Genomic DNA, 19,067 nt, shown 5'->3' with positions numbered 1-19,067 from the left:
TTTGGTCTTTGGATCTCGGTTTCTCTCAAGGCTGTATTCAAGCCATGTTAAGGCTTGGCTTAAGGAGTGGATGTTGGCAGGGGTTAGTTCTTTTCAGAATGTTGCGCTGAGGGCCTTAGTTCCTCCTCATTGGTTGTTAACTAGAGGCTACCCTCTGTTGTTTGCCACATAGACCTGTCCATTGGACTGTCTGCAACATGGCAGTTTTGTTCATCAGAATGAGAAAGTGAGAGAGCACAGAGAGTGATAGCAATATAGAAGTCACAGTCTTTTGTAATCTCAGTTATGACATTCTATTACATTGACACATTCTATTCATTAAAAACATGTCACTAGTTCTACCCCATGCATAAGGGGAGGAAATTACACAAGATGGATGTTAAAACAGGACGGGTCATTGGGAGCCATGTTAGAAACAGCTGACTGCAGAAACTACAAAGAAGAAAAAACAAAAAGTAAGAATGCTAACTCAGCTAAGAGTCATTACAAAGGAATATCTTTTGTATGAGGAAACAGTGTTACTGATAGTGATCACCTTCTACATATGTGGTCAGGAATGGAAAGCCTGCTAAGCGAACTAATACTTTCCACAAAAACAAGGATGGTTGTGTGACTTATAGCTTTTATTCACTATTTGCAGTTTGTTACTATTTTTGATTCAGTTTTTGTTTTCGTTTTCAGTACTAGGGATTGAATCCTGTGGCAATATGACACTGAGTTACATTCTCAATCAGCCCTTTTTTATTTTATACTTTGAGACAGGGTCAAGTTGCCCAGGCTGGCCTTGAATTTGGGATTCTCCTGCCTCAGCCTCCTGAGTAGCTGGTATTACAGGTGTGTGCCTCCTTGCCCAGCTGCAAATAGGATTTTTTAGTGAAGCAAAAAACAAACATGAATCAGCAAAGTGGTACTGTGATTTTTAATTCAAAAACAATTCTGAGATATGCTAATTAATCAGTAAGAATTTACTGAGCACCTCCATGTGCTAGAAACTTACTGATATTAGGGAAGTATAGAGCATACTCTACTTTCAATTAGTCTGTGGCAGGTTTTGTAAATCCGTGAAATAGAAATCAACTCCTTATTGTATCAGATACTGGGATCTAAAGTCAAGAGATAAAAAAAATTTAAAAATTCAGAGGAGTGATTAACAAAAGGATTAAAAATTGGAAAACAGGTTGGGGCGTAGCTCAGAGGTAGAGTTATATCCTAGCATGTGTGAGACCTGGGTTCTGTTCCCAGTACCAGAGGGGGGAAAAAATGGAAAACAATTTATGTGGAAGGGCAATAGGCATAAAGCTTACTAACCTGAGGAAGATGAAGTTTGCTCCAATCCTCTTCAAATTTATGAGTCTCTATAGGAGATGGAGTATGTGTGTCCTCAAATGAAGGAATGTAAGAGAACTGGATCTCTCTTCTCCTTCTGTATAAAGTTTGCTGGCAAATTAATTCTTAGTGTTATATTTTCTCTGATGTCATTAAGACATTTTATATATAGTGAAAAACTGTCTAATTATCCATCCTATACTTTATTTTTTGGGTACTGGAGATTGAACTCAGGGGCATTCAACCACTGTGTCACATCCCCAGCCCTATTTTCTATTTTATTTAGAGACAGGGTCTCACTGAGTTGCTTAGTGACTTGCTTTTGCTGAGGCTGGTTTTGAACTTGTGATCCTCCTGCCTCAGCTTCCCAAGCTGCTGGGATTACAGGTGTGCACTACCACACCCGGTTTCTAACCTATTCTTAACAGAGATTTGTCAAGAACTGTAAAGTCTGAGCTTTTACCCTACATGCAAGCTAATAAGTTAGGATGCCACAATTTCACGCGTGCCAGAGAAGATATGAGACTTGGGCTTAAGACAAAGGATAATTTATTACTCAAAACAATAGTGGGAGCCAGAATACCTCTCATTATTTTCCTCTGCTGATTGCATGAGTTTCAGTACTCATAGGGTGATACAACGTGGGCTAAGTAATGCACTAGTTCTTGAGGGTTACGCAAAGTGGTCTAGTTGGGTACTGTGCAGGCAATAGATTTGCATTATAGTGAGGAACCCCAAGCAAAGGAAGCCTCGATATTTTATACTGGACTGTAAATAAAACAGCACAACCTTTGCCCTAGAGACATTATCTTTATTATACAGGACAGCAAACAAATCTGACCTCTGCTCTGGAGGGAGACATTATCTCTAAATTCCAAGGCTCTTCACTATACAAACATTCTTGAAGAGTACAGAACAAAATCTGTCAGTGCCTCTGTTCCTAACACGTGCAGAAATGCAAGAAAGGAAAGAGAATTGTCTCCCAACAGATTTTTTCCCCTAAAGACCTTCATTTCTACATTTATTCATTTACTCATTCATTTTTGCAACAAAATTTTTTGACTATCTATGTAGGCCAAGTACATAAAGTATACTTTTTATGCTTTATCAACAGTGTTTATATAATTTCTTTAAAAAAAGACCAAAATATTAGTGTTACTTATTGCTAGATGATAGAACTGAGTTATTTTTATCTGTAATTCATCATGTTTCTATATTTTCAATTAGCATACATGACATTTTATTATTATACATGTTTAAATAGACATAGGTACACATTCCAAATCTAGGAGCTATTGTCTTTTCTGGATCAGGGAATAGAGTAGATGGCCTGTTCTAGAATTGTCTAGTTCATGACCACATGCTTTGGTACATGAGGGTTTCTTTTTAAAAATATTTTTTTAGTTGTTGATGGACCTTTATCATATTTATTTATATGTTATATGCAGTGCCGAGGATTGAACCCAGTGCCTCACACATGCTAGGCAAGTGTTGTACCACTGAATCACAACCCCAACCCCAGATTTTTTTAAAGTATTTTTTTTAGTTGTCAATGGATCTTTTATTTATTTATATGTGGTGCTGAGTATTGAACCAGGGCCTTACACATGCCAGGCAAGTGCTCTACCACTGAGCCACAACTCTAGCAACCCCTTACCCCCAGATTTAATATTGGGGAAAAAAAATGTTCTGTTTATATCCAATATTTTATTTTTATTTATTTAATTTTTTGCAGTGCTGGTGATTGAATCCAGAGCCTTGAGTATGTTAGGGAAGTACTCTATTAGTGAAATACACCCCTGGACTTATTACCAATATTTTAAATATTACCTTATTCTTTACACTTATAAGCACTTATCAGAATGAAAAATATAATGGCCAATTTGTAAGTCAGATAATTAATCTTGCAAGTGATATTTCAAATATGCAGTCACGTAAGAATATCAGAAATAAAATGTAATTCATCTCATTATTCCTTTGACACAAAGCAATGTGACAATATTTTAGAAGTGAAAAACTAGGCAGTAAAAGATAAAAAATTTTTTTATATGGAGTCAACACAGGAAGTAAGTCAAAAAATGTCCTGAAAAGTGCTCTCATGGAATCTACTGCCTGAACTGTGGGCAGCATAAAAAGAGAATGATTCTGTAGCTTTGTTCAACCAAAAGACTTGTTCCTACTCAATAGAGTTGATGGTACAAACTAGGAAGAGCAAGAATGTTCTCAACTGCAATAGAAGCTGGTTGAAATATAAACTGCTGGTTGTGGTGGTGCATGCCTATAATCCCAGCACTGGGGAGGCTAATTCAGGAGGATCTGAAGTTTGAGGCCAACCTGAGCAATTTAGTGAGTACATAAACAACTTAGTGAGACCCAGTCTCAAAATAAAAAATCAAAAGGGCTGGGGATGTAGCTCAGTGGTAAAGTACTTCTTGGTTCAATTCCCTAGTATAAAACACACACACACACACACACACACACACACACACACACATAAACTCATACTTGTTTCTATTAATTTATATCATGAAGAAGCTACAAAAGTCCTCTGAGATATTAATATTAATTAGTATTAATATTAATTTTCAAAAAATACAATGCAAATGTAGATTCATCTCACTACAACAAAATTAATTCAAAAAATTTGTCTACAGAAACTTTTGTTGAAAGTACTATTTTGTCTTTTCTATAAAGAAACTTTTGGAATATGTCACATCCCTGAACACTGGACAAGTTAGTACAGGAAATCATCAATATGTGTGAACTAACACATCTCATCTGTACAATACAGAAAGGGAGTGAAATCTAAAAACTGTTCTGGCATTATCTAGTTGTGGTGGCCCACGCCTCTAATCCTAACGACTTGGGAGAGACAGGAGGATGGCAAGTTCAAGGTCAGCTTCAGCAACTTAGTGAGGCCCTAAGCAACTTAGCAAGACCCTGTCTCAAAAAGTAAAAAATAAAAAGTGTTGAAATTCCGTGGTAGAGCATGCCTGGGTTTTATCCTTAGTACCACAGAACAGGTCTGGCCTTGCTTCTTGGCCTCTTGTCTAAGATCAGGTAGAGTATTCTTGTCAGTTTAATATCTGATTTGTCCTCTATCTGAGGATAATATATTAAATGGATATTAGGAGCAGAGAAATGGGATAGGAGTTTGCTCTGGTTGCTCTGTGCTTCAACCTGGTATTGCAGTACCTTCAGGAATGATGCACACCCAAACATAAAAAAGCATTCTCTCATTTGAGATTATTGGTTTTAAGAGCACAGTAACTTTTAGACGTTACAGTAGCTACAGATACTTCAGACAATAACTTGGAATATGCAAGATTTTAGATAAACTGTTAATTAAAATACACATTTGCTGGGTGCGGTGGTGCTTGCCTATTAACTCAGGAGACTGAGACAAGAGGATTACAAGTTCAAGGCCAGCCTCAGTAACTTAGCAAGATTCTGTCTCAAAATAATAAAAATTAAAAAGACTTGGGCTGTAGCTCAGTGGTAGAGTGCCCCTGGGTTCAATCCTCAGTACTGGAACAAAGCAAAGCAAAGCAAAACAAAAGAGAAAAAGCAATACTTATATATGAACTGAACTAGCTGTTCTTAAGAGCCCCTTTATATGGTAAGATCAGATAAACTCATATCATTGGGATTTTGGTACACATTAAAAAAAATTTTTTTTTAGCTGTAGATGGACATGATACTTTTATTTACTCATTTTTTTAAGTGGTGCTGAGGATTGAACCTAGTGCCTCACACATGCTAGGCAAGCGTTTTACCACTGAGTTACAATCACAGCCCCATGTCATTTTTAACTTTTAAAATAAATGTTTAATACTTAAAAACATTTGGAAAGATTATTGTGCTATATTAGGAAATCACGTCCTCCCTGCTTAGTAGCTATCCCATCCAGCCTCAAGAAGGAGCACAATAAAAAAAAAAAAAAAAAAAAAAAAAAATTAAAAAAAAAAAAAAAAAAGAGCATAGGATGTTTTGTTCTAAAGTGATTGAAGATAACCATATCCCCACCCATTGGCACCCTCACATAGTAACATTTCTGCTGCACCTTCCCAGCTCATTCCATCCATTTCATAGGAGTGATGACAAGAAGCACTTAGGTGATCAGGGTCTACGAAGTCTCCTGGAAAGGTGGTTGTAGTATAGTCCTTTTCAGTTATCCTCCTTTATGAAAACTGTGTGCTTAAAATTTTCCACACCTGTTGGCCCAAAACGATTATTTTTCTGTTCGGAAAATGCAAAATAACTAATCTGAGGTGATGTGATTTTCTTTTCTAATACTTCTAGGGGAAGATACATTTCTTGTTTCACTTTGAAAGTTTTCCTTTAAAAATGATCTCTTCTGAGTTTGCAGTCTCTGTTCTGTCATTCTACAACTTGTTCTGGAAAATGATATTACTTATTTTTGGCTTCATTAGAGTAAGAACTGCTCAAATGAAAATTAAGTTTTATGCTAAATGTCTCCCATATTTACTAAGCAAATTTTCAAATTCTGAAAGCAAAATTTCAGTAAAAAGGTAGGTTTTAAAAAATGCTGCTAGTCCTAAAATGTTGATGACTTGAAGCTGTAAAGTTGGGAAATAAGTGACTAAAATATTTGTTTGCATGTGTTTTCTACAAGTATTTGAGGTATAACCTATGTTGCCTAATTATTAGCTAGCGCTATAATCTTGGCAAAGTATCATGATTGCTTTTCTCATTTCTCAAAATTGTCTTTTTTTTTGTATTGGGGATTGATCCCAGAGGTGATTTACCATTAAGCCACATCCCCAACGCTTTTTTCACTTATTCTGAGTCAGGGTCTCACTGAGTTGCTGAGGCTGGCCCAGAATTTGTGACCCTTGTGCCTCAGCCTCCCAAAGGTGTTGGGATTACAGGTAAGTACCACTATGCCCGGCTTCTATTATTTTAAACTTTTTTTTTCTTTCCCAATTTTTAAACTCCCTCCATCTTGTGAAATGGTTAAAAAAGTGGAAGTGTAAAATATGTTTTTATGCAACATTTGGATTATGCATTTTACTAGGAAAATATTAGGAAATTAAAAAAAATATATGGCGTTGCTTCTATTACCACTCAGGATAGTTTAACAGGAATTATAATATCTCTGACCTATGAGACAATTGTCTTCAGATATCAGACAGCCTGCAGTGTAGAAGTGATTTCTCAGAAAAGGAAACATGTTTCCTAAGATTACCCCTGGCTGTAGGAGATTTTCCAGGCTAAAGCACAGGGAAGAAGAACCCAAACAGAGCTCAGTCACCTCTTTGAGTTGACGGAACTGTTTGAAGATCCGGGAGGTAAGGCATCAGAATTTTCAGAGTAAAAACGAGAGGAAAGAGTTGTACAAAAGAGCTCCGAAGGATTCTTCTTGTCTTCATCTGAGTACTGATCAGTACATGCGTGTGAGAAAAACTACCAAGGCTAGCAATGCATTTCTCAATTTTTACTGACTTTAAAAGGAAAACGTTGTAATTGTCTTAATAAATGTAATAATTTGTCAAAATTCAGTATCCACTCTCAGCTTTTAGTTTCAGTTTCAGTTTACTAAAACTCTCAGCAAATTAATGAATAGAAGGGAAATTCACATGCTGGGGGAAAATATTTGCAAGATATATCTAATAAAGGACTTGCGTACAAAATATATAAAAGAACCCTTACAACCAATAAGACAATCCAATTTAAAAATGGTCAAAATATTTTAAGACACTTCTCCAAAGAAGATAAATGGTGAATAGGGCAGGGCACGTAGCTCAGTGGTAAGAGTGCTCGATTAGCATGCACAAAACCCTAAGATCAATCCCTAGAACTGCCAAAAAGAAAAATAAAATGCTTTAAGATGGTAAATAAGCATATGAAAAGATGCTCAATCTTATTTATTAGGAAAGTGCAAATTAAAAGCAAAAACAGGGGCTGCAGTTGTAGCTCAGAGGTAGAGGGCTTGCCTAGCATGTGTGAGGCACTGGGTTCGATCCTAAATTATCCATCTACAACCAAAGGAAAAAAAAAAAAAAAAGCAAGCAACAACTGGTCATATTAAGTATTAGGGTGGATGTGGAGAAAAGAAAACTCTCACATACTGTTGTTTAGAAGGTAAAATGACACATATACTTTGGAAAGCAGTATTTATTTAAAAAACTTTTTTTTCCTTTCAATACTGGGGATTGAACCCCGTGGTGCTTTACTACTGAGTTACATCCCAGTCCTTTTTATGTTTTATTTTGAGACCAGTTCTTGCTAAATTGCCAAGGGTGCGAAATCCCAAGTTGCTCGGATTAAAAATGTATGCCATGTGCCTGGCTAGTTTTTTGAAAATTTAAACATATACCTTTCATATGACTAAGTCATTTAGGTCCTAAGTTTTTACTCAAGATAAATGGAAAGATATGACCACACAAAAACATACAGAAATGTTCATAGCCAATTTATTTTAAATTGACCAAACTGAAAACAGCTCCAAAGTCTATCAACTGAGAAATGCATAAACAAATGGTATTATATTGATGCTAGGGAATGCTATTATCAATGAAAAACAACAAAATATTGATATAGAGGGACACTAAAATAATTATGATTAAATAGAAAAAAAATTAATAAAATGCTGAAAGAGAAAAGCTAAAGAAATTGCATGTGGTATGATTCCATTTGTATATGTACAAAAGACCTAATCTATCACGACAGAAATCAAAGCAGTGTTCACCTTGGGGCAGGTGTTAAGGGGAGTACAGATGATAAAGAGACAAGAAGAAACTCTTGAGTGGATGGAAATTCTCCTGATCTTGTGGTAATAGTTTCACATGCATATACATATGTCACGGTGTACTTATAGTGCAGCTATTGCAGTTTACTGTGTGTTGATTATATTTTAATTAAACTTTATGTACAATACCAATAACATTAGATGTAGTCCTTAGAATTATATTTCTAAATGTGTATCTTTACAAAAATCTGTAAATTGCTTTTTCAGAAATTGTGGGCTGGGGAGATAGCTCAGTTGGTAGAGTGCTTGCCTTGCAAGTACAAGGCCCTGGGTTCAATCCCCAGCACCGCAAAAAAAAAAAAAAAAAAAAAAAAAAAAAAAAAAACATTTTACCTGCAAAAAAATTTTGTAGTACTCATAGATGTATTTTGTCAGTACCATGTCTTTCCCACCTAAGAGTCATTCTGACCCTGAGTATATACATACCTACTAGTCCCTGGATTCAGTTTTGCTCAGTTTCACAGCAAACTCTTATCAAATGCAGAGAAAACAAGAATAGTATACACAATTTTTTTTTTAGGCTGTTGTCTCATTGATTTCTTTTGTACCTTTTTCTGTCAGACACGCTTCAGAACTTGTTTCACGTCTACCACCACAATGTAAAGGTTACCTCAGTGTTGAAAATGCACAAAGGCTATGAAAATGCTGCTCATCCATCCAGAGGCCCTAGTGGACTTATATGAGAGCATGAAGAAAAGATTGCTAGTTTACAGTGTTTTTAGGGTTAGAATTTATGTGTACATATGTATAAAATAGTGGGTGATAGTGCTAAAATTATCTCATTTCCCTAACAAATCTACTGAAAAAAATTAAAATAAGTGTAGGCAATCTTTTTGCTTTATGGTTTAATTATATAATACTGTTTCCTGTGGTAAGCAATTACCCAACTATTACAAAGATAAGGTCAATATTGGTCAAACCAAAGTTATTTTTTTCCTACATTTTCTTTTTTTAACCTGTTTTATTGAGATATAATTCATTACTATGCAATATACAATTCAAACATATGAAATGTATAATTCGATGATTTTTAGTATAAAGTGTGCAACTATCACCACAATCTAATTTTAGACTACTCTTTTTAAAAAAATTTTAGACTCTTCTTTATCATCCCAAAAAGAAAACTTGTGCCTATTAGTAGTCATTTGCCAAATGCTCTCTCCTTTTCCCATTTCTAAGCAACCAGTAATGTGCAGTCTCTATAGAGTTGCAATTCATGTATTCTGGATATTTCATATAAATTGATTCATATAATGCAATTTTTTGTGACTTTTTTAACGGCATAATATTTTCAAGACTCATCTATGTCATAGCATTTGTCAGCATTTCATTTCTTTTTATTCTGAATAAAATTCTGTTGTATCAATATAGCACACTTCTCTTATCCATTCATCAACTTAGGGATCTTTGCCGGACCTTATTTTTTAGCTGTGGTTAAGTAATGTGCTGTGAAACCTTGTGTACAAGTTGGACATGTTTTCCGTTTTCTTGGGTACATATGTAGGAATTAAATTGCTAGGCATTATAGTAGCTTGACATTTAACATTTTGAAGATCTGCCAAAGTATTTTCCAAAACATCTGTACCATTTGGAATTTTTTTTACCAGTAATGTAGAAAGACTCTAATTTTTTGACATCAACCTAAAGTACTTTTCAAACTTTACTTTACCACATAGTTGTGGGTTTTTGTTGCCAGAATGCAGATATAAAATAAGGAAACTCCAAATACAATGGAATGGGACCAGTTTATCCTAAAGGATTTTCAAACTCTAAGCCTGTGTTTCTTCATCTTAAAACAGAAAGCATGGTTCTTCTTATTTGCACCTTGTAGTTTGACCTGAATAAAAATGTTTGGCAAGGAAAATAAACAAAGATGGGAGTCCAAAGGCTGAGTCATTGTTCAAGCAAATCATTTATAGTCTTAATGAGTTGTCCTTTCCTGCCTGTAAGTCAAAAACTTGGTATATTTTCTATTTTTTCTGTGGCTTTTGATAAGTTCAGGTATTATTTGATGGTGTATAAACAAGTTAGTAAATGAAAAACAACAATCAAACAAACAACAACAAAAACCAAGAGAAGAAACTGAACCTACTTTCTACATAGGTAGCTTTCAATTTAAAAAAAGAATCACATTAGCTAGGTATGGTGGTCCATGCCTGTGGTCCCAGCTACTAACCTAACACTAAGGCAGGAGGATCACTTGAGCCCAGGAGGCTGAGGACAACCTGGACAACATAGTGAGATAGTATCTCAAACAACAACAAAATTCCACCGGGGATATTAGATTCATAGTATTAAGCAACACCTATTATAATACTAAAGCCATGTTGTGCCTCTCTTTTATTCAGAAGTCATAACCTTTGAACTATATCCTCATTATCATTTTTCCTTTTGGCTTAAGCATTCAGCAGATTTATAAACCACAGATGTAGTGCATATTTGACAGTTACTAAGGCAACTTTTACATTTGACAAAAACCCAAAGGCAAAACGAGGCAAAACAGATTCTTAACTAGAATCTTGATTTTGTGGTTAATATTGGGTTATAAAATTTAAAGAGCAAAATGAAAGAGCATGGGCTTTGAAGTTCACACGGAAATTGGACTGAATCCTGGCTTTGCCCATTTTCTAGTTTTATTGTACAAATTTTGGAAAGTTTATTATCCTTTTTTTATTCTTTTTTCCCCTTTTTCAGTCAGTTTACTCACTTTCTTTTTTTTTTGGTAGATGGACACAATACCTTTATTTATATATTTTTTATGTGGTACTGAGGATTAAACCCAGTGCCTCACACATGCTAGGCAAGTGCTCTACCACTAAAGCTATAACCCCAGCCCCAGTTTACTCACTCTTCAACGAAGTAGTTTCTGTTTCACTGGTGTTGTCTGGATCAATAGCCAGTGCATCTTAAATAAAATATGTGTCAATACATTTTAGGTGTTGTTTTCCCCTGAAAGTCTGAGTGCTCAGACATAGGCTGAAACAATTTTGGGGACACATTATTCAGTTTAAGTTAAAGGAGGAAAACAAAGAAAGGGAATAAATCAGGAAGCCACTGTGCTGTCAATGAACTCAAAAGAAATGAACTAAGGGCATTGACACAGGCTGGAGGGAAAAGGAGAGTCAAGACATATTTAGCATGTCCCAATACTGCCACTCGGAGGACCAAGACTTCTTACCTTCCTGAGGTAGGATAGGAGTCTATCTTTGTCAAAGAATAAAATATTCCATACCTATACAAAGACAGACCATATATATGAATAACATATATTCCATATGAAAATTATTTTCACATACACAAACACATTGTCCTACTCAAATTCTTCTTTTCCATGCTAATATCCTTGTTTGTCTTATGTGTGTTCTACCCTTAGCATGCGCTTGTTCAAGCTATTGTCTTTTTTTTTTTTTTGGTACTGGAGACTGAACTCAGGGGTACTTTACCACTGAGCCACATCCCCAGTCCTATTTTTGTATTTTATTTAGAGACAGGGTCTCACTGAGTTGCTTAGCACTTCACCATTACTGAGGTTGGCTTTGAACTCACGATCCTGTCAGCCTTGGGAGTTGCTGGGATTATAGGTATGCGCCACTGTGCCCGGCAGTTACTGTCTTTAAAAAAAAAAAATTTTTTAGTTGCACGTGGACACAATACCTTTATTTTATTTATTTATTTTTTATGTGGCCTCACACATGCTAGGCAAGTGTTCTACCATAAGCTACAACTCCAGGCCTCAAGCAATTGTCTTAATTCTGGCCTCCTGGCATTCTGTTTTGGCCATGTTCTTAATATTTAACTAACTTATTTATTTATTTATTGGTACTGGGGATTGTAGTCAGGGGCACTTAACCACCTAGCCATAGCCCCAGCTCTTTTTATTTTTTATTTGGAGACAGGGCCTCACTAAGTTTCTGAAGCTGGCTTTAAACTTGTGATCCTTCTGCCTCAGCCTCCCAAGTTGCTGAGATTATAGGCATCCATCATGCAGAATTTTAAAAATGGGAAAATTGAAAAAATTCAGATAAATATTTTAATTATCACATAAAGCAGAAGTTGTATGTATACATCTACAATAACTATGTATATACATATACAACTATCTACAAATATGTAGCACAGTACACAGTTTGAAAGGGAACATATAGAAAAATATGTTTTAGGATACTGAAGATATATTTCTTCATTATTTTGTAATAAACTCAAAAAAATTATACTAGGTAGGACTATTTTGGTAGGCAGGACTAGAGAATCTTATACAGATGAATTTGTTCAAGAGCTTCTCTATCAGTGTCCTCTGGTAGGCATACATCATAGTTCAGTGGTACTTCTTTGACCCAGGGGGATAACTGTATGTTAGTCTAGGGGGAAAAAAAATAACACATATGAACAAACACAAATATTACAGAATAATCCTACTTTCTGGATTTCACGAAAGCATCATTAAATAATTGAACACAATAGATTTTTTATAATAAACAGGACCAAGTTTACATGGTGCTAAGTGAATAATTTTTTGTTGTACTAAATGGTAGGTCTATGGATTTAGGCTTAAATTTACTCTGATTTTGGAATATTAAAACATACATACATAATAGTTATTTTAATGTAACTAGTTTAATAATTATCATTTGGCTTAAACAATAAAAGACTAAGACAATAATGGGAATACACTGAGAACACACAAAAACTGTTCATACACCCACAGTAGTGGATCTCCTTTCATAACCTTCATCAGACCATTCCCCTCATATTGCAAACTTGAGCCTCCATGCCAGAGAAATTCTAGAACCACTACTGTATGTATCTGTTTAAAGAAGTTTTCTTAGATAGGAAAGTAATAAAGTTATCAAGAGTTTATATATAAGGACTCTTTCTCATAAATATCAATTTCTAATAGTTATTTTAACAGATTTATGTATTTAGGGTGAAGACTATTATTCTGGTAAGTGAAAAATAACTTACATACATATAAATATTGTAACACAAATTAAAGACCATATATTTAAAAGCTTTGTCACCCCCACCCCCCTTACTAGGGATTTAATCCAGGGGCACTTTGCTACAGAGGTAAATTCCCAGCTTTTAAAATTTTTTTTTATCTTGAGAGATGATTTTGCTAAGTTGCTGAAGGCCTCGATAAGTTGCTAAGGCTGTCCTCAACTTTGCCATTCTCCTGCCTCAGTCCTCCTGAGTCACTGGGATTACTGGTGCATGCCACTATGCCCCACTATATAAGCTATGTTTTTATTAGTATGGAAAATTATGGTGGAGTCATACCACTCATGGGGTGGGAATCATACAGGGAAAAAACAAAGGAGGTAACTGAGGAGATTAACACCTTTTCTTTACATACCTCTAGATTATTTCCCAAGTATGAATTACTTTTGAAATTTGGATGATTACTAAAAACAATTTTTTAAAAGGTGTTACTGATGATTACATCTTCTACTTTTTTTTTTTTTTAAGAGGAAGAAACAGGTACTTAAATTTGACAGTGCTTATATACAAGGAACTCTCCACTACAGAAAACAATAATAACAGCCGGGCATGGTGGCACCAGTAACTCAGGAGGTAATTCCATAACTCAGGAAGTTGAGGCAGGAGAATCACAGTTTCAAGGCAGCCTCAGCAACTTACTGAGGCCCTAAGCAACTAAGCAAGACTCTGTCTCAAAATAAAAAGTAAAATAAAAATGACTGGGGATGTGGCTCAGTGTTGTTAAGCACCCTGGGCTCAATCCCTGGTACCAAAAAAGAAATATCATAGTACCTTTCATCTGGGTAATTCAAAGAACTTCATAAATACTAATTAACTTTCAAGAAAAAGTCAATTTGTTGGGCTTAATTTTATTATTAAGCATCAACATTATTATATTTTTTTGGTGGTGTTGGGGATTGAACCCAGGGCCTTGTGCAAACTAGGCAAGCACTCTACCAACTGAGCTATATCCCCAGCCCCTATCAACATTATTTTATGTGGAGGATCTATGGAACAAAGAAACGATTGTGCAGGATTCCCAACTGATTTAGAGGCCAAGTTGCACAGAGCATGGAGTCCTCCAGTCTACTCATTTGAAGCCGGTGTTCCTTTTGTTCTAAGGGATAAAGTTTAATGTGGGTGTTCTGAACCCCCTACAAATATTCAGTAGTGTTTATTAACCCCAAACTATGACCCCAAGTTAGAAAAATTGGGTAGAGAAGTAAAGAAGTCTATATCCAAGTAAGAATTACAATTTCAGAGCTTCTGAGGCCAGGAAACAAAACACAACCAGTGTTTAAGCAATATGGCTCTTGCTATTCTTATCATTTGTCACTATTTCAGAGAGAATATTCCTACAATATCATAATAGCTATCAAGAAAACAAAACAGGAAAAAAGTTTCGACAACAAAAATGCTAGACAAGTGGTTTACATACCTGAAGACCTGAGAGAGATTCTTCAAGACTTGGCACTGTCAGTAATAACGATCCTTGCTTCCTTACATTATGGTTGATATATTCCCAGGCTCTACAACACATTAAAAATCGGTATGTTAAAACAACATATCAATACATACCTATTAGAATGGACAAAATCCAGAACACTGACAATACCAAAGATGTAGAGCAAAAGGTGGGAATGCAAAAAAAGTACACTTTTGACAATAGTTCGGCGGTTTCTTATAAAACTTATTTTATTTTGTAGTCATATAATCGGGCAATTATGCTCCTTGGTATTTGTTCAAATGGGTTGAAAATTTATGTCTACACAAAAATCTGCAAATGAATGTTCACAGCAGCTTTATTCATAACTGCTAAAACTTGGATGCAACCAACATGTTCTTTGGTAGTGAGTTGATAAACTGTGGTACCACCAGACAATGGTATGTGTTCAAAACTAAAAAGAAACAAGTTATTTATGCTATGAAGACATGAGGAACCTTAAATACACATTACTAAGTGAAAGAAACCAATATGAAAAGGCTATATATTATATGTTCTTACTGTGACATTCTGTAAATGGCAAAACCTATCCACGGATGAGAGAAGAGGAAAGGGTGAATATGTAGCACATGGGATTTTGAAGGCAATGAAAATATTATGTATAATATTTTAATGGTAGATACATGTTGTTATATATTTGCCCATAGTCTGTACAACACCAAGAGCAACACTAATGTAATCAATGAACTCTGGGTAATTATGGTGTGTCATAGATTCACCAGTGTGGGATGCATATGTAGAGGAAGTGTACACCAAAGTCTCTGTACCTTTATTTCAACTTTGATGTGGCCCCAAAACTGCACACACACAAAATAAAGTGTTTTAAAACAAAACAAACCAAAAACTGAACTCAAAGCATGCCTATATCAATGCTTCTATTATCCAGGTTAAAAACAAAGCAAAAGCTTCTTCTTCTGGAAAACACCAAATGGTGGATGATGCCAGTGCAGCGGGAGGGTCTGGAGGGCCCCGAAGCCCCTGGAATGGGTGGTGGCGGGGGCTGAAGACAAGGAGTGGATCCCGGTTACCAAGCTGGGCCGCCTGGTCAAGGACATGAAGATCGAGTCCCTGGAGGAGATCTACCTCTTCTCTTCGCCTATCGAGGAATCTGAGATCATTGACTTTTTCCTGGGGGCACATCAAGGATGAGGTTTTGAAGATCATGCCTATATAGAAAGACTCATGCTGGTCAGCTAACCAGGTCCAAGGCATTTGTAGCTATCAGGGACTACAATGGTCATGTTGGACTGGGAGGAAAGTGCTCCAAGGAGGTAGCCACTGCTATCCGAGAGGCCATCATCATCCTGGTCAAGCTCTCCATTGTTCCTGTGCAGAGAGGCTACTGGGGGAACAAGATTGGCAAGCCCCACACTGTTCCTTGCAAGGTGACTGGACGTTGTGGTTCTGTGCTGGTGTGGCTCATTCCTGCCCCCAGAGGTAGTGGCATTGTCTCAGCCCCTGTGCCCAAGAAGCTGCTGCTGATGGCTGGTATTGATGACTGCTACACTTCTGCCAGGGGCTGCACTGCCATGTTGGACAATTTCACGAAGGCCACCTTTGATGCCATCTACAAGACATAGAGCTATTTCGATCTCTGGAAAGAGACTGTGTTCATCAAGTCTCCCTATCAGGAATTTACTGACCACCTTGTGAAAACCCACATCAGAGTCTCTGTACAGAGGACTCAGGCTCCAGCTGTGGCTACAACATAGGGTCTTTATATAAATAAATAAATAGAATGAAACCTGTTAAAAAACAAAACAAAAACAAAGTAAAAACGCCCCATGCTCCACAGTATGTTGATGTTTTACCACACACTGAAAAATTTTTTAAAAAATGAGAATGACAAAAAACAAACAAAATCCCACAGCACAGGAGATTATCTGGAAATCTAGATGGGCAAAAATGTTTGTCCACTGGAAAATGGGACTATAGCAACATACTAGAAACTGGAAAATTCTCTAGTTTCTTCTGGAAAAATTGTGATATTAAAGTACTAAGGAGATTAACAAGATGGAGCTTCAGGTTACTACAAAGTATTGTGAATAGGCCAAAAGTCAGTTTCAGAACTAATATACAAGTCTAAGCTGGATTAAATTCTTTATAGATTATGTTCCAGATTGGAACAGGGCTAAGACAGTTGAGGGCTGAGGGTGAGGCAGAATTCTGGAAAAACAAAGGGAATGGAGGCCAGAAACCAAAGACTAACAATAAAAGTATAATACATAGATTAGCTCTTTTAAAATAACATCAAGTATGAAATCATACTTAATTTGGTTGTCAGTAATATTCCATAGGACTTCCAGTATAAAATGGCACTTCAGAAGTTTAGTGGGATTTGCCAGTTTTAAAGCAAGGTGGAATGCCACGTGATTTGTATCAGAGAGCAGTGTTTTATCAGTCCTGTTTATTAACCTTTAGAGTAGATATGATCTGGATTTCTATATTGTGTATGAATCTTGATAGTATACTACACAACTAGGGAACAATGATGGAGCAATTCAGGGGGCAGGTGGGTAGTGGGATCCTTTATACTTATTTTAGTGATAGCAGTGGTTTGTAGGTTTAGTAAGTTCTGGAGTTTATTAGCAAAATGATAAGATGTTCTTTCTCTCAGGCAGGATGTAAAATTATGTGGCAGTGTTCAATAATAAATGTCATTGTGTTTGGGCTAGAGTGTTTTTGTTCTTTTAATTGTGGTTCCTAAAAATGATTATTTTACAAGTCCATTTAACATAATGAAGAAACCCAGTATATTAGCAAGATCTTTTTCTCATGAGCTGTCACTATAGTAATTATATTTGTTTTACCTACTGAAATGCATATAGAAGTCTACATTTTCAAGTAAAAATTGCTTTAAAAATCTAAAGGTGTAAAAAAAAAAATCTAAAGGTTTTACTCTGTGATGAGATATAACTTATTCTGAAGGCTGAACCTTCCTGGATTTTCTCTTACATACTAACTCCTAGTATTGTTCCACTTGTCCTCACATTCCAACTAAGATTACAAATCTTTGGAGGTTTTTTCCTGCAACATCTTTTCTCTTTCACTTACTACAAAACAGAATTAATTATAGGTAATTTGGTTTTGTCAGAACAATTCCAATATCAGAATGTTTTACTATATCTTGTAAACTTACTTCTGTATATTGTCATTCACAATAATATAACTAACTACAAGAGCCTATGTTTAGAATAGCTATGTTTAGAATTCATTGTACTAGACTAATTTAGGAGAAGTGATTATGTCATGTGTCCAATAGTTATTCAGTGAATCATATAATCATGATGAATGAGTGCATCAAAAAAGTTTTAAAAACAACCCCAATATACAGTATTTTCCATATCAACTTCACCAATAGCTTTCATCATTATCGTTCAAATTTTTCCATAATGATGTTCCAAAAATTGTAAAGCATTATTCCTTTCAAGTTTTTTTTTTTTTTTTTTTTTTGGTGATAATGGGATTTAACTCAGGGGTGCTTTGCCATTGAGCTCAGCTCACCTCCAGCCCTTTTTTTTTTAATTTTTTTTTTTATTGTAAACAAATGGGATACATGTTGTTTCTCTGTTTGTACATGGCGTAAAGGCATACCATTTGTGTAATCATAAATTTACATAGAGTAATGTTGTTTGATTCATTCTGTTATTTTTTCCCTTCCCCCCACCCCTCCCACCCCGCTTTACCCTCTATACAGTACTTCCTTCCTCCATACTTGCCCCCCTCCCTAACCCTAACTCTAACCCTAACACTAACCCTTCCCTCCCCCCCATTATGTGTCATCCTCCACTCAGGGCTCTCTAAGTTGCCCAAGCTGGCCTGGAATGATCTGCTTCAGTTTTTGAAGTCACTAGGATTACAGGTATTTGCTACCATGCTTGTCTTCTTTAAACTTCTTATAAAACATAAAAACCTACCATCCAAGAAAAGCCCAGGACCAGATGGATTCTCAGCCGAGTTCTATAAGACCTTCAAAGAAAAACTCATTCCAATACTTCTCAAAGTATTCCAGGAAATAGAAAAGGAGGGTACCCTACCAAACTCATTCTATGAAGCTAATATCACCCTAATACTCAAACCAGGAAAAGACACATCAAGGAAAGAAAATTTTAGACCAATATCCTTGATGAATATAGATGTAAAGATCCTTAACAAAATATTGGCAAACCGTATCCAAAAAAAAAAAAAAAAATAAGAAAATTGTGCACCACGATCAAGTGGGGTTCATCCCTGGAGTGCAAGGATGGTTTAACATCCATAAATCAATAAACGTAATCCATCATGTCAATAGACTTAAGAATAAGAATCAAATGGTTATTTCAATTGATGCAGAAAAAGCGTTCGACAAAATACAACACACACTAGAAAAAATAGGGATAGTAGGAACATACCTGAACATTGTAAAGGCTATTTATGCTAAGCCCATGGCCAACATCATTCTTAATGGAGAAAAACTGAAACCATTCCCTTTAAAAAAGGGAACAAGAC

The 19,067-nt window shown here is 35.8% G+C and overlaps 1 protein-coding gene and 1 pseudogene across 3 annotated transcripts in view; one reads left to right on the top strand and one right to left on the bottom strand.

Annotated features, from left to right (window-relative positions):
• Positions 1-11,037: 11,037 nt before the first annotated feature.
• The window catches only part of LOC306649424 (uncharacterized protein), a 41,554-nt gene continuing 33,524 nt past the window's right edge, over positions 11,038-19,067 (bottom strand). The window contains exons 7-8 of one of the 2 annotated variants that reach the window (XM_079120410.1): positions 14,514-14,604; positions 11,038-11,330 (exon numbers count right to left, since the gene is read on the bottom strand). In XM_079120410.1, the coding sequence (XP_078976536.1) occupies positions 11,232-11,330; positions 14,514-14,604 (190 nt within the window). In that variant the 3' untranslated portion in view covers positions 11,038-11,231. Of the gene's footprint in view, positions 11,331-11,438; positions 12,457-14,513; positions 14,605-19,067 lie in introns of those variants that run through there. The other variant, XM_079120409.1, reaches the window with a different exon arrangement.
• On the top strand, positions 14,612-17,447 carry LOC306649458 (small ribosomal subunit protein uS5-like; annotated as a pseudogene). Its single transcript has one exon. The product of its transcript is annotated as a small ribosomal subunit protein uS5-like (transcript).

This window comes from Sciurus vulgaris (assembly GCF_902686455.1).
Source record: "Sciurus vulgaris genome assembly, chromosome: 2".
NCBI classification, from domain to species: Eukaryota; Metazoa; Chordata; class Mammalia; order Rodentia; family Sciuridae; genus Sciurus; species Sciurus vulgaris.
Note: the sequence above shows the minus strand (reverse complement) of the source record. Positions and strands in the feature narration are given on the sequence as shown.